The sequence below is a fragment of the Brassica oleracea genome, chromosome C8 (genome assembly GCF_000695525.1).
Source record: "Brassica oleracea var. oleracea cultivar TO1000 chromosome C8, BOL, whole genome shotgun sequence".
Classification (NCBI taxonomy): domain Eukaryota; kingdom Viridiplantae; phylum Streptophyta; class Magnoliopsida; order Brassicales; family Brassicaceae; genus Brassica; species Brassica oleracea.
This window is the reverse complement of record NC_027755.1, coordinates 7,822,957-7,839,914: the sequence shown is the minus strand read 5'-3', so window position 1 is coordinate 7,839,914 and position 16,958 is coordinate 7,822,957. Positions and strand designations below refer to the sequence as shown.

General features: G+C 36.5%; 1 protein-coding gene across 5 annotated transcripts; it reads left to right on the top strand.

The window, feature by feature from the left end:
• Nucleotides 1–12,035: 12,035 nt before the first annotated feature.
• LOC106307890 (regulator of nonsense transcripts UPF3-like) lies at nt 12,036–15,253 on the top strand. 5 transcript variants are annotated; one of them, XM_013744978.1, is made up of 12 exons: nt 12,036–12,329; nt 12,528–12,634; nt 12,718–12,912; nt 13,019–13,098; nt 13,185–13,283; nt 13,399–13,557; nt 13,672–13,882; nt 13,972–14,118; nt 14,204–14,290; nt 14,383–14,519; nt 14,590–14,620; nt 14,731–15,253. In XM_013744978.1, exons 1-12 carry the CDS (start codon nt 12,190–12,192, stop codon nt 14,805–14,807), a joined length of 1,470 nt encoding a protein of 489 aa, XP_013600432.1. In that variant the 5' UTR covers nt 12,036–12,189; the 3' UTR covers nt 14,808–15,253. The 5 variants fall into 5 exon arrangements, with proteins under 5 accessions (XP_013600432.1, XP_013600431.1, XP_013600430.1 ...); XM_013744977.1 differs by having other exon boundaries at nt 13,957–14,118; nt 14,383–14,504; XM_013744976.1 differs by having other exon boundaries at nt 13,957–14,118.
• Nucleotides 15,254–16,958: the final 1,705 nt, after the last annotated feature.

Below are 16,958 nucleotides of genomic sequence, written 5' to 3'. Positions count from 1 at the left end.
GCTCAGCCGGTCAATGCAGAATAATAAATAAATTATACGGCGGTTCGGCCGACCAAACAGCCGACCAGTTAACAACAAACAGAAAATAAAGGCGGCTCGGCCGTCCAGTTAACAATAAATAGAATATAAGGCAGCTCGGCCGACCAATAAATTAATTAAAATATTAATAAATAATATAGGCGGTATTCCGGCATTATAACATAATATAAATAATAGTACAGGCGGTATACCGACCATTATAGTAGGGTATATATGATACAATAAATTTTACCGAATTGCAGAACGATCGTGCTGATAACGTGTTATGAGATAACTTATAATTTATAGTATCGAGAAATTTAAATAAGAGTAGAATTTAATACCCGTAGGAAGCAAATAACACTAATATAAGAGAGAGAGTTTATTATAAGGAAGAAGAAGAAGATGTAATGGTGTACAAAAGAGTGAGATGAGTGATGGTATTTATAGTGAACAACAATACATAAAATAACAAAGATGGTGCTTGATTTGGTAAATGAGTGGGTGATCATAGTGCTTGATGAGTAGATGATCATAGTGTTTGAGTTGGCAAAGGAGTGGAGGATCATTTCAAAGTTTATCTTATAACACTTACATGGTTATTCATTAAAGTCGCTCACATTTTCTTTAGAGACTAATATAAACAGTGACAGATTCATATATATATATATATATATATTGTTAGGGTAATTTCGTGTAAGTATTTTGTTGGTACTACGAAAACGTAAATAATCGATAACAAATAGGAAAAGAAACCAAAGATAACGTTTTATTAATTCTTAGTCAGAACTACAATAATTGATAGATGAACACTAGTTTTAGCCGTCTATCTCTAATATTTTTGTATTGAATAATCGACTCCTTGATCTAGGGTTTGGATCTCTCTAGTCGGAAACTAGGTTAAATAGTTTCATATTCTGAAATATGGAAAATTCTACTTCAATAAAAGGTTTTCATATTACCCGGAGACAGGGATGAAGCCACGTCTGAGCCAAGATTTTTCTAAGCAATAATTTGAAGTCTAGCGTCCTGTTCGGAAGCAGAAGTAATATCTTTCTGAATTTATACCCCAACAGTTTACTCTTTATCTTTCGATTTCATAGGTGAAGTCAAGAGATAACATGTGCATTTCGGTTAACCGGAGTCATTCGTTATCAGCAGGTTTATCTTTAGGAGGGCGTCACTTATTTAGTGTCTTTTTCGGGTTATTCTGGACTTGGCCACATATAAAACTGAGAGTATAAAGCTAGTCGTATATAGTTGAAGGATGATCGTTGTATAATAAGTGTTTCCAGGCTCGGAGGTTGATGAGATCGATTAATCTCGAAGGATCTGTGATCCTATTCTCACATTTCAGTGGATGACGAGATCTATTTCTTGGCGCTGGGCCTTGATGACGCGTAGCCTTCTACCGTCTGATTTGATTGACACCTCTTCTAATCAGAAGAAAGAATTGTCAATGTACTGATAGATCCTAGTATTTACCGATTTTAAGCCATATATCGGTCCTTATCTAGAGTCTTTATTATGTACTTCGACTTTTTTTCAGGTCATTTACAGGTCCATATGCGTTTTGGAGCACTTTGGAAATTATGGAGTAAAATGGAACTTGAAGAGAAGTGAACCCGTAGCTGTGCAGAGAAGAGAGTCGATATACGATGTGACCGTCGACCGACGCTGCCATGATGTTGATCGACGCTAGTGCGGAGTTGCGAGACCAACGGAACTTTCAAGAATTGCATTTTTACCCATAAGTTTTCTTATTTGCAAAGAAACCAGGATGTGTTAACCTATTTATTTCTATTTTGCTGCCACTGTTTAGGCTAAACTTTATTCCATTCTTAGGGAGGTTTTGGGAGAGAATATCAGAATTCCTTTAGAGATCGATTGGAACTCCAGTATTTCTCACTTTTAATTTATGTGCAATTATTCCAGTTTATGATTTGTGTTCTTTCTATCATGTCTGAGTAATTCATTTGTTAGATCTAAGGATTTTCTAAGGTTTTGATGAACTTGTGATTGATAAATCTGCTAGGGTAATCCATTGTCTTCTTCATCAGGATTGTTCTTATTGCTTGTTCTTATGATTATTCACTAGAACTTAATCTTAGGATAATTGGAATAAAACAAGAGTGTGGCTGATATCCTGATTTGAATCCTGCTGAGCTAGGTTGATCGATACAACGAGAGTTGGTTTAGATAACCTAGTGAACATATCGAATCGATTTTTAACACATGTCTAGAGAAATTGGTCGCGCAACAAGAGTTGGCTTTCGAGCATATAAACTTAGACAGTTGTCGCAGCTGAAGTTGGACAACTTATAATTGAATTCGAGTTCTGGGATTGAACTTAATAAATTCTTAGCGACTATTGATCTCAATACTGATTGCATGTTTGATTTCTCTGGATCTAGTGTTTTCCCTAATCGTCTACAAACTGATATCTTGTTTTGTTTGCTTTATTGCTTTCTATTTCTGTTATAGCTTTACCTATAGCTGATAGTCTATTGTGTGATCCACGCTCCATGTGCATTTGATTCCCAAGTAGTGCAATTGACCTCTTATTTGAGAGAGTGCTCTAGGAGTAATTTGAGCATATCATGTACCGCAGTGTGTATTTGATCTCCTTACTTTAGTTGATGGTTCCTGGCCTGGACTAGGAATTCTGAGTAGTAAAATGCTAGAATGGCCATATATCGTTGTCTGGCTATGAATGATCGCATGTATTTATCGGAGTCTCCCGTAGGAGATCTGTTTTCTTACGCGGAAGCAGATATTTCTAATATGGAGGTAGACATAGACAATAGCCGAGAGGGGTTTCCTGGGAATGAAATATGATTTTATTTCAAAGATTTCCTTTCACTATTTTTAAGAAGTTACCATTGGGATCACTTTATTTTCTTCATTGCTTCCCTGAGAAAACATAACAATTATTCCATTGCCTTTTAAATATTGATTTCCCTTAATTCATTGAATCTTCTAGTTTCCAATTCATTTTGTTGTGATTCTTTCTTTTGCGTTCTTGTTTTCTTTGGATTTCCCATTTCGGTGCCCCAAAAATCCTTTTGTTTATCATGTATTCTCTTTGTTCCTCTCTTTAGGATTTAGAGTTTAGTCGAGTTTTTTTTCTTGATTTCTTCCTTAGAATCCTTTGATTTTATTTCTGGTACCCATATTTAGGATGGAAGGTAAGTTTAGCCATCCCTTGTGTCCTTCCTCGTCCATATGCAGTAGGGTTAGATCGAAGAAGAAGGCTGATCTTGATGTATGGGGATCTATTGATTGTTAGGGTTCCTTCATTGAACTGACTACAAAGATGGAGAGCCCGACACCGGTTGTTGTGTCAATGGAGCCTCAAAATATTTTTTTTCGTTATATGATTAAGGAGGATGAAATCAGGGAATGGAGAAGAAGATACTCTCTTGTAGATTATGTTATCATTCAAGCTCCTGGTACTTATGACGGAGATTCTGATTTCAGAGTTCACTAGGTCCTTGTTTATGACGCCTTCTTCGAATCTTGCTTTCGAGATAGGTTTCCATCCTTGATAGCCAAAATATCTGAATATTTTGACGTATCACCGAGTCAGCTCAACCCATGAACTTGTAGAACTCTCATTGGTATTCAGTATCTTGGCGAACTCGAGGGTCTCGTTTTGGGGATTAATGAGGTTTTGTTCTCATATTACTTGTCTCCTCTTAACAGTGGTGATGGTAGATTATATCTTCATTCCTAAAATAACAACAATATCATTCAGGTTATACCAAAGGATGTTAGGAAAGTCCACCCCGTGTTTGATAAACATTGGTCTGAGAAATGTGATTTTATGGCCCTTCCCGGTTTTTTCACCTTTTGGCATTTTGCTGTTAGGTGGAGAGTTCTTCTAACTATGTCAATTTCGCAGTTTTTCTAAGACTAATTTTGGTGTTTTCTTGCAGGAGTGTTGCATCATTGATATCACTCAAATCGCCCTAAGGAGTAATTTTTACTCTCTCAAATAAGAGGTTGAGTTGTAGTACTTAGGGATCGAATCCACAGGGAGCTAGGGCACACAATAGATCTAAACAGTTTATGATTAAGCTAGGTAAATTATAGTAATAGTAAATTGCAGGGGCGAACAAGGTAGTTGTTCTAAAGAGACTGAAAGTTGTTTGATGGAAGGATGGTTGCTAGACCTAGGATTTCTATTCAGGAAATCGGGATTATAGTAGTATAGAGGCTAGGGTTGTATATTGGATATTCAAGAACACAAACTAAGTAATAATCTATCAATTTTCGTTTGTTTAGATTATCTATTGCCTGGATCTTTAGATCTCAATTGTCATTTGTTGATCTGGAGAAAGTGTCGATCGATATTATCAAAGGATAATCAATCGATACACCTTTCAGAACGTCGATCGATACACCTGTAGGGTTGTCGATCGATGTTCCTTCCAGCAAGCTTTATCGAGCGGGTTTGACTTATGTTCACTAGGTTTCATAGATCAACTTCCGTTTGTTTCTAGCAATCCTAGTACAATTCGAATTATTTCAGGTAAAAGACCATGTTTTTGTTTTGCCTAATTATCCTAATATCAGGGTTCTAATTAGCTACTCTAGAACGCAAGCAATAAGAGAAATTCAATTGATGGATATCACTAACAACTTAGCAGTTCTATATTTTGGGCTAATCCTTCATAATTCTATTTGAACCCTAAACATAGCAGGTGGATCTATTCAGAATGATAGTTGTCACAGAAAATCATAGAAAGAATATATATAATATAGAAAGCAATATGAAAACCAAAGCCAAAACCAAAAGAGTCCAGAAGGAGTTCTTCCCTTCTCTCCTAACCTAAGACTGAATAAAATAAAGCGTAGCCGTCAGCAATGGCTTAGAAAACACATAAATAGGGTTTCAAGTCGCCCATGCTTATTCTGGTAATTTGTGGTATCTTCTCGGCCTAAGTCGGGCTTGAAATATAGTCGGCCCACGTTCTGGCATCACCGTTGATCGACACCAAGGCTGTGTCATCGATCGACGTTCCATACGTCTCCTCGACAGCTTCCTCTCGCGAGGCAGACTGACCACTCTTCAGTAAAACAAGTTTAACTTCATATCTAACCGGTGGATTGACCTCAAACCGGTGGCATTGAAAGTATAACTCAACGCTCTATGTTGTGTCAAAATATGGGCTCAGTCTCACCATGGAAAGATCTCCATCCATATCTAAACATCTGACGCGTCTGTGCAGTTCTACACTCAAAAGGCTCTAAAAGGCCCCAAAATCACCAAAGTTCTCCAAAAGGTACCTGAATCTGAAAAATACTTTAAAACATACTCCAAACCCATATAATATAGTCTAAAACACTCATATACCATGACTAAAAGTGGGTAAAATCCATGGTATATCAATCATGCTTCATCGTCAGAAGAAAGACTATCGAGAAAGTCCTAAGCTTCCCATTTAGCAAAGTCAGATTCCTTTCTTAGTGATTAAAGAGGCTTTAGAGCGTTGTAGCTCTTGGGGTAAGTCTGCATACTCCATTTCTTCACTTCCGCTATCTTATTCCTTCCATATCTTAAGTCTGCTTGTTTCTAAGGAAGATGTCAAGAACTATTGGAGTGGAAGCGTTGGCAGCGTAGAAGAAGCCTATGGAGGCGATCTCGGTGAAGAGGGTGGCCTCCAGCCACTACGTTCAAGATGATGATGTGAAGATCACGGGCAGCAGTGCTGGTACCTAGCGTAAGGCTGTCGGTGCCCATGATCTTCTCGCTTCAGGTAGGAAAAAGTCGAAGGTCTCTGGCGTAAGCACCAAAATTTCTCAGTCGTGTCCTGAGAGTAAGGTTAAGGTGTTTTAAAACCTAAATGCTGAGGTGTTTCCATCAGACAACATGTCTTTGCTTGAGGGTAGTCCTTCTGATGTCACTCGATCTCTTCATGGTGATTTGCTCCGGTAAGTTTTATCTCCTGCTGCTTTGTTATCTTAGCAGCATATATCTGTTGTTGACTCAGAACTTGCTTTTTGTTGCATGTAACTTTTTTGTGAGTCGGAAATCTTTCCTTCAAAGTCTAATATGGAGTAAGTCTCTATCTTTTGATAGTCGTTTCTGCTTTTTGTGTCAATGCTTATTACCCTCCTCTTTTTTGTTATATTTTGGGAAACAGGCTGGAAGTCTCCCCAACGATTGTTTTTGATGAATATCAGAGGATGAAGGTGTTAAGAAGGCATACTCACCCTTGTGTCATACCGATTGTAGATGCTCATGTCTTTCCAGTTGTTGACGCAGAGGGATACAATTGTTGGGAAGTGATAAGATCTTATTGTTGTGAGTTATGATAACTTGGCTAAGGGTCCGAGAGAGGGAGATTGCAAGATGAAATATTTTTTTTTCGAAAATGTTCAGGCTCTTACCAGGCAGCAAGAATCCACGATTCAGTAGGCGAGGGTTGTTGGACCCAATTTTGGTCCATATGCCAAATGGGCCAGCACCAGTCTGGGCCGTGCGACGCGGAGCGAGTAAGAGGCCCATTACGAGCAAGAAAAGACTGATTCAAGAAGCCAGAGATCGCGGAACGGTTGCAGAGATTGCAGAGTCAATCCGCTATAAGAAGAGATCGAGAGATACAGAGAAGGACACATTGACAACCCTAGAGAGAGCTACACCCATACATCGACCTTGTTTTCACCTAACTTTAAGTCTTTTCTCTTGTCGATCTCATTTGTAACATTCGATCTCATTTCATTCGTTGTACTCAATCTTATTCATCAATAAAATCCATCTTTGCCAACTGGAATCTGATTACATCGTTGTGTTCTAAAGATATCGTTGCCTACATTGTCTTTTCTTCCCTAGATTAAACTCTCGATCACTATCAAATACATAGTGTATATTTTAGGTTCTACAAGGGTTACTACTCGTTGGGAGCTTATGCAGGAATGACTGGATAAGCGGGCTGAGAATTGGAACCCTAAGGAAGAATTATGTCAATATCAGTTGGTGAGAAGGACTAGTATTGGTACTGGAGACATTTTCTACCATGTCAGTTCCTGATCGCTAGATAACAAAATTTTGACTTCGTTCAAATATTTAACCAGTTTTGGTTCAAAATTGGTACTATTTTTCTGATCGGATTCGGTTCATTTTCGGATTCGGGGTTTTTGCTCAGTCTTAATTGAGGTGAGCCTATTATATTTCATTATATCGACTGGTGCTTAACTTAGTAGAATGGTATAGATGACTTAGTATTTGTTGGACGATTTTATCGTTAACGAGTGACAAAATATTATTTGACAAGTAGTAAAAAAATAATATAACACATTAATATGATGATAATAGTTACTCTTCAAAAATCATAAAAGGAATATGATAGAGAACACATATCAGCATACTTTCGACGAGAGAAACCCTATCCATCGTCAAGAATCAAATTCCTCTTTCTGATGGTCGCCGTCGTTTTGCAAGATCATCGGACCCCCTTGTTCCTCTTTTGCTCTTCTTCCATTCTCAATCTTCCTTGTCTCTTATTTATGCAGCGGGGGAATCTTTGTTTTGGGCTCAGATCGGTTCTTGGGCGCGTGATGATGACTGTAGACTCTTTTCGATTACTGGTGACTTGTTTCTCTAGCCGTTTTATGGAGCTGCAAATGTGCTTTAGGTGAGGGGCGATGGATGGTCATCGGTGGATCTTCAGCTTGTTCTCCCTCACCTCACCAAATAATGTTACTTTTGTGGTGTTTATGCTCATATTTGTTATGGAAGGTCTTGTACAGACCTACTCGTCTAGATTTAGTCGTTTTTTTTAGACGTTGAAGATGTCGTTGTAGAGAGTTTTCCATTCTGGTTTATCTATTAGATTGCTCTTACTGGTTTGACATCTTATATCAGTAAATTTATGGGCTCTCTATTGGTTTTTGGTTCCTAAGCTAGTAATGTTTTCTGGTTCTTAGTGCTGGTGTGAACTATCACATGTCTTTTGCTCTGGTTTCCTTTTGTCTTTGGTGGGATTTGACGGGTTTGACCTCATTTATCTCCAAATCTGTTGAGATTGGTGTGTTCTTTGTATGGTTTTTATCGAGGCATAGCTTGGGCGTAGTGAAGTGTGTTGTTGTTGTATCCAGAAGTGGGTGTGATTCTAGAGTGGTTCAATCTTGTCAGGTTAAAAGTATGGGTTCTTTGGGTTGGAGAGGTGTGCTCTTAGTGTTGGTAGAGATTGATGTTATCGTTTGGTGGGGCATGAACGACAACAGTAAAAGCGTCGAGGTGTTGGAGAGTTGCAAGCTTATTGACTTATTATCATGGTGGGTATTTTTAATTTCGTTATTGTAGTTATATCCTATAGGTTTTAGTTGTCTTTCTGTAGATTTTTGTGTTTGATGTCTTGTTTTTCCTATGTATTTTTTTTAATTTAAATATTATCGGATGGAAAAAATATTAGGATAATACTTAAGAATATATACCACTACTATATAAAAGCAGCTAAATTGAGGCTTTCTAAGCTATGCCACATAGGCACAAATATTCTCATCCAACCAAACTGCCATGTCATTTTAAATTTTATAGATTTTTTGGCTTCTCTGAAAATACAAGCTACGTACTAAATTAAAACCCATTTACAAAAGCCCAACGAAAGCATTAAAAATTGCATCTACAAAAAAGTCCATGCCGACCCTTTATCTTCCTCCTCACCTTCGAAACCTATTTTAATCTGTAAGCAGAGACGACAGCTTCGGAGACGGAGCTACGGTTCTGTCTGATTGTGAATGTCGTGTTTGTTGCGTACTGATGAGGAGTCGTGGTGAGACAAAAAACAGTTCTTTCGAACGTAGACGTCGCCGGAGGTTATATCGGCGGTTATGTCGGAGGGTAATGCGTCGAACATGCTTGGGATTATGGTGAAGGCTCGGTTTGAAAGCGAGGAAGGAAGTGCAGAGACGGGAAGTGTCGGAGCAGTTCATCGGCTTCGAGGAGGAGAGGAGAGGTAAGATGAAGAAGGAAAGAACCAAGAAAGCAGAAGTTGCGAGTGTCATCGAAAGGTTTGATTTTTCTTAGGGATTAAGAAGAAAGATTGTTGATTTTGTGAAATTGAAAGGTGAATCAAGATGGATTTTGATTGGTTTTGTTAATGGAGATGTGAGAAAGATGTTGAAATCAGATGAAATCTCAGTCATGGGAGAAGAGTGAAGCTCACAGTCTCTGAATGACCTTTTGATTAGATATTTAGTGTATTTAATTAGGTTCGGTGTTTGTTAGTTTTGTACCTAATACTTATGTTGGATTTATATTATTTTTGTCCGGACCTCAAGATGATTTAGTTACAGTTTAATTCCAATTGTTAATATAATTTATAATTTATTTGTTTAGCAAAAAGCCACTCTCTATATTTATAAAGTTGTTTTCAAATTTGACCACATGTTTTAAAAATTAGAGTTGGCAATATCTGATATATTCTAATTTCTTATTGGTTTCTCTATTTTACCACATAAGTAAAAGAGAAAATTGGCGCCTATATCACATTTACTTCTCGAAACTAAGCGCATACTATAGTTTACGAAAGCACAATTTTGATGACCATTTTGCCCCTACGCAGCTAACCAAAACAGTGCAACCCTAGCTGACACACTACTCCATTTTTCAGACAGCATCGCTTTCAGAAGATGCTACTTGCTATGAGAACACATAGCTTTAATCTTTATCATATCAACAGTTTCTGCAAACTCCTGAAGATTGTACTAGGTGTTCTGAGATCAAAAGTTGGTACGATAAATATGATGTAAGAATAGATCAAGGGCGTTTCAACATATCAAAACTAGATTATGCAAGATATTTGGGGAAATACAGTGGGGAACAGGCGACTGAGTCAAGTGTTGCTAGGACCGGCCAAAGCTTACTTGGAATTTATTCTGATCCGGAAATGGTCTCAATTGGAACCGACACTACCTTCATTTCTCGGGATGATGATAACGACATGGAACTCAGAGGTCTAGGCTAACGATTTTATGTTTACATTCATTCCACCAATTAACCTCAACTATTTTATGTTTACAAAATTTCCATAAAAATATAATTTATTTATATTAAACATTTATTATTAAAAAGTAAAATAATCGTAATTATATATAAAATATCATATTTTGGTTCAACTAATGCATTTTATAATGAATAATGAGTTTTTTTTATCTTTGAATTTAATAAATCAAGAAAATTTTTTTATAAAATCGGTCATTTTTTAATCATTTGGACAATACTTCGCTAATTTTGTCAGTTCTATAAATGATTTATCGGATTATTAAATCACTTATTTTATTTATTTTATATTTTATGTTTATTTTTGGTATTTTTTATTTGTTTATGCATCTTTATTTAAAATTATTAGATATTCTCTTATGGAAATCATATTTTCATGTTATTGTATTATTTTCAAATTTAAATATTTAAGTATTACATAAAAATGAGGAAAAAATATGAAATAAATATATTTAAGACTTAAAGTATTATTATATAAATAAAAAATGCTCAACTCCTAAATAGAATAATGACTAAAGTTACTCCATTTATGAAGTGAGATTAGAGTTTACTCCAAACTGATGTTTGGAATATAAAATGAAGTAGAGTTGGAGATTCCCTAACAACTAGGACCAAAAAAAAATCATCAACAATTGCTTTATTAGGTAGAATTCTTCTGTTGTGGGTAAAAAAAAAATGATCTCTAACTACTTTTGTAGCTCAAATTTATAGATCTTTAGGATAAAGTTACCAAAGAGTGTCATATATTTGTGCTAATTTAAAAAAAAAATTATATAACTATACAATCTGCGCGTAGCGCGGACACGAACCTAGTATATATTATAATAGTTAAGTTTTTGCTCACTCCTTAGCGCGCCACGTCAGCGTTTTGTGGGCCTCACTTTTAAAAAGTGTGAGAAAGTGTCAAAGCCATGACTCGAACCCAGATTATTGAGATATAAACACCAACATTTATACCACTAAGCTAAATGATACTTTGTACATTGATGGCCGAACCTAATATATATTTATGAAGGTCGGAATCCCTTGCATCTTCGGCTTCCTCTGAGGGTCGGGCGTACAAGTGTGTTATGAGTTTCATTTTTAAATAGGATTCATCACGTTATATGAAAAATAGCTCAATTTTGCAATAATTATAGTTTTCCCATATTAGAAACTGTTGTCGTTTAACATGAGTTTGAGTTCTTTTCATCATTGTCTCAAACAAGTCTGAGTTACAGAGTTGCGCCGTGTGTGTTCGTAATCTATTTTTTCACCGGTGAACTCTTCATGTCCACATCTTAAATCGCTTGATCATAAATATTCCTGATTTGTAGCCCCTCTGTAAACCCCATATATATGATTCTCATCTTTGATGAGCCCAATCTGCATCTCCACAAAACTAATTGATTCCTCTTACATTTAACCATCTTCTAGAAATTGTTTCTCTCTGCCTCTCCAGTTCGTCAAACCGGCGTCCCGGCGTCCTTCACTCAACCTTCGAGTCTCTCCGTCTTGGTCGTAGTAGTCAGATCATAGCCTCTGGCTTCCTCGCTTATGGGATTCCCTGAACTTCACAGTTCATCATCACAACTCTAACCCTATAACAATAAAAAACTTGGAAAACAATGATCGAACCCAAAACGCAAAATTCAAAGTTACAATAACCCTAACAAATATTAAAATGAAACAAGAACTATGTCCACAAGCGCGGGGGCAATGCCCCTTGTGATCATTGATAGTATAGATAAATGTAGCAAATTAGAATATACAATTTGCACTCTTTGCTTACCTCATCGATTAAGATTTAGGATTTAGGAGTAGTTTCGGTGGAACATATCCAAGATACAGAAACCGGGAGGTCGAACTAATGAATGCCACAGTGGGCTGCCGGCCGTTGCCTTTCGACTGAAACATAAAATTTAGAAGTCCACAACAGGCCCAAATATTGGGCCATAGAGACTCGAAAGTCCACGTAATCCAATGCCATCCGCTTCGTCGCGACAGCGGTTATGTTTCTTCTTTTCCGGGTTTGAAACTTGTCTGGTTTTTTTGTTTTATTCTAATTAATTTTTCACGGGAGAGGAAACAAAAATTAGGGCAACATTGCGATCGACTTTTTAAACTGCTTCTGATGTGTCTCTCTTTGATTCTGGGAAAGAAATAGGGTATCATTTGATCTGATGAAGGACCGGTCAGCGAAGAGGAAGGTGGTTGTACGGCACTTGCCGCCTTCTCTTTCAGAGCCCGATCTCTTATCCCAAATCGACTCTCGTTTCGGTGATAGCTACAGTTGGTTCTCCTTTCGTCCTGGCAAGTCCAAGTAAGCGTTATTTTATTACTACTTACATAGGATGCTAGGAAGATGATTGCTTTTCGGGTTTCGATTAATTAAAGAAGACGATCGGTTTTGTTCTGGGAAAAAAAATAGTATCACTAGAGGAAGATGATCGATGCTGTCTACATTTAGTCGCTTTTAGTGATGTGTCTATCTTTCTTTCTTTTTTCCCTGCTTCCACAGCTATAAGACGCAGAAGCATTCACGGGCCTACTTTGGTTTCAAGTCCCCAGAAGATGTTTATGAGTTCGCTGCATTTTTCAACGGCCATGTCTTTGTTAATGAAAAGGGTATTTCACTTTTAATCTGTCTTCCGTCTACTGCATGCATGTATTCTGTTTATTTATTCGGAAATGTGATTAATGTGGTTTAGGTGCTCAGTTCAAGGCCATAGTTGAATATGCGCCTTCACAGCGTGTGCCCAAACCATGTGACAAGAAAGATCCTCGTGAAGGCTCTATTACCAAAGACCCTGACTACCTTGAATTCCTTAAGCTCATTGCTCAACCTGTTGAGAATCTCCCCAGTGCTGAAGTCCAGTTGGAAAGAAGAGAAGCCGAGCAGTCTGGTTCGTCTTTCCCTTTGCAATCGTTTTGATATATGTTTTTTTCTCTGACCAAGTTGGTTCTTCTCTAATGAATGAATAAAACTTACTAACCAAAATCACTTTTTAGGTGCTTCAAAGCCGGCTCCTATTGTTACCCCTCTTATGGAATTCATACGTCAAAAACGTGCTACTGTGATTGGATCTCAGGTACGGTTACGTAGAAGAAAACCAGAGCTATTTTGTAGTTTTCAGAATATCTGTTGTTGATCTATGGTTTCTGTTCAAGCAAACAGGGTTCATTAGATGTTCGAAGAGGAGGCAGAAGATCCCGAGCAGTCTCGGCAAACAAGCCAAGTTCAAGGCCTTTGAAACGAAACTCTGAAAAGAAGAAGGTGTTGTCTCTGACTTTGTAGGAGTTTATACTGAATAGTTCGTTGTAGTCTGCCATTTTACTCATATGGGAACTAACACTTGTGTCCATCTTCAATCTATTACTTTTCTTAATAGTATGTTGAAAAGGACACTTCAAAAAGCGTCCGCAGTTCCAAGCAAGATAATTCATCTACAGCCTCTGTCATGGATAGCTCTCTCCCAGGGATTTCATTGACTATGGAGTCTGGGAAGAAAAAGATTTTGCTCCTGAAAAAAGACCGAGACACTCCTGTTGTAAGCTTTTTTGGCTCTTTAAGAAAGTCCTAGCCTTGATCTCTTTATCGTCCAGTATTTTGATGGTTGTAGACAGAATCATAAGTCAACGTGTGTTTTAAAACGGCTTTCCAGAACTCTCCACCACAACCAGAACAGCAGATGGAAACTATTCTATCCTCGACCTCAAGACAGAACCAGAAGATTGGTGATGTTGGTGGGAGATTGATCAAGGGAATGCTTGTGAGAAAGGAGCCGCGACCTAGCCAGTCTTCAACTTTGGTCCAGCCTGAGCCAAGAGTGGAACCCTCAGAAGCAGAAAACTACAAGCGTCCTCCTCGAGCAGGTTATAAGGGACTAGGATTAGGCTTTCTGTCTCCATTTTACCATCCCAAGTTAGGCTGATAATTTTAAATACAGATGGTATATATGCAGGGAAAGACTATCATGTTTCTGGTACCAACACTGAGAAGCAAGAGAGGCGTCCTAGAAACAGGGACAGACCTGATCGTGTTGTGTGGGCTCCTCTCCGTCGCGCTGACGGGTCCAATAACAGCGAGGACCAACTGTCATCTTCAGCAGGTTCTGTTCCTGTTGTTGACCAATGTTTAATTTTGTATGGTCGTGCTCCATGACATCTCCTCTCATGTTGTGTATGATCTTACAGCAAACAATGGAGAAGTGAAACAAAGGACGTTGTTGCAAAGATCTGGAGAAGTTGTGAACTCCTCTGATGGACACTCTCTTGAGAATGGTTAGTTCATTTGAAGTTGGAGGATGCATAACGTGCCTTGTGTTAGTTATATGAATCAAGAAAAGTGATGTTGAACTTCCGATTTTATTCAGGTTCAGCTAGATATTCTAGTCGCCGTGTTGGATCTCGCAGCAGAAAAGAAGACGGCTTTGCAGTGACCGGTGAGGGTAAATCATCGCGTAGAGGAGGTGGTGGTGATCCCACTTCATATGAGGCAAGCCAAGCTAAAGTCTCTCCACCACGCCGTGTAATAATAAATTTTTATAATTATTTTTAAAACTCATTTTACTGTGCTGCAGAAGCAAAAGTGGATCTTAAAATCATCATCGGGTACTTGATATATTCACTCAACATATGGGAAGCTGCGTTGAGTATTGTTTACTTCATAAAATATTAGATGGATTTTTCATAACAATGTTATGAGTGTTCTAACCTTTCAGGCTATAAACATCAGCCAATTCCAATGGAATTTATCTTTGGACGGGAATCTATAGATATGAATGGAACTGGAAAGTAACAACACTATCAGCATCACTCGGGTTTGTCTGGACTTTTGGTCCATCGTCGTAAGTCGTAGTATTGCGTCGTCAGTCGTAGTATTGCACATAAAAGAGACACTTCTCAAAGTAGGAATCATCTCAGGGTTTATGAGTTTGAAACAAGAAAGACTCCGTAAGTACTGCATTTGAAGGCTTCTAGCGGTTCACCGTACCTACACCCCCTTTTGGCTTGTGCTGTGTTACAGACAAGTGGGTGAGAAGTGAGAACTTACTCCCGAGTCCAAGTATAATGAAATAAAGTCAAGAAGTATATAGGGAGCAGGAAACACTGTATCGGGTTTTCTTTTGGGTTTCTTTGGAGGTCTCGGAACGTGATTTTCAGGATTTCACCATAATAGTTTGATTACTGCGAAGTAATTTTTTTACTGCTTAATATTAATCTCGTTGAAGTTGGTTTATTTCACCTGATTGTTATATTACTTATTCCACCAAAAGAATGTCACGTCACCAAGATTTTAGTATCATATACATAATGCGTATCGGTTTAAAATACTATAAACCAGGATGATCTACGCTTTGCATCGGGTGGGACATGTATAGAAATCATATATTCAAAGTATAGTTGTTCAATCCGAAATTTGGTCAGTTTTTTGATATTTTGATTTATAAAAATTAGATATCATATTAAAATCATATATGTTTTAGTTTGTTTCAGTTTATATACTGCCGGTTTTTTATTTATTAAATTTTGGTCTGATCTCAGTTTGGTTTTTTGATATTTTGGTTTACAAAAATTAGATATCATATTAAAATCAATTTTATCTTGGTTTGGTTCGGTTTACGTATTGTCGGTTTTTTGTTTATTCAGTTTTATACCAAACAAACTTAAACTATATTTATCTTTTATAACATTTTGTCAATTTAATTTTGTATGACTAAGAATCAAATTTATTAAATACTACTCTAATTTTTAAATAGAATGTTTTTCTATTATATTTAACTATTAAAAATAATTGTTAAATAAATGAGTTATTATAGATTCATAAGATGAAAAGAAAAAAAGATTAACAATATACTTAATTTTTAAGACAAATATATGTCAAAAAATCCTTTACATAAGAATAACCAATTATTCATATTACCGTCTCAAATATCAAGATCATATAAATAAAATAAACTACATGTGTATAATTATATTATGTAATTTACATAAAACTATACTACTATATTTTAATTAATCAGCTTATTCGGTTTATATGGTTTGATAGGTTTATATACCGAACCATATATATATATACAACGGTTTCTAGAAATAACATCTATTAAGTTTATACAGTGTTACCAAATAAACTAATTTTTCTGTTTCGATTTGGTTCGGTTTTAGATGGTCCGGCTGTTACCGAATTGAACACCCTTAATTCAAATTACTAAATCGTAAAAAGTTTGCAAACATGTTTCTTGTACTAAATCGTACTTAATATAATCAAAAGGTTTTTTTATTTTATAATTAAATCTAAAAATAATTTGCAAAAAGAGATCTCATTTTACAAAGTACTAAACTAAACGGGGGTTTTTGGCTGATTTGCTAGTTGGAAAGATGATGGTATCGTTGGTGATACTTAACGTTTAAATACGATTAGCTTATTGGTTAATGTCGTCTATAATTATCATTAGCTAATATGATTTGCATTTACTATAATTTTCCTTAAATCCCCAAAAAATATTTTCAATTTTTGCCTTGACAAAGTTTTTGCATCTTAAATATAATTTTTTTTCATATTTTACATTCTCTTCTACTTCAAGACAATTATATTAGATATTTATGCGTAAGATTATTAAGTTAATAGTATTAAAATCTATATGCAATAAGGAAACTATTATTTATACGTAAATGTCGATATTGTAGGTAGAAGATCCACGCTCCTGGTAGGTTGCTTTCCTAAACAATGACTAAAAGTATTTTAATAAGGAAACTCTCATTTATACGTAAATGTCATGCCTAGCGAATATGGTCTCGAGCTTGGTTTATTTATACTTTTTATCATATAATTTTATGTTTGGTTTAATATAAGTTTCCATAGCGAATTGATTTTGGACTTACACATTACTAAATGGCTTGTTATGCTACCATGTAAAGTCAATTGACATTTTAATTAATTGACATCTAA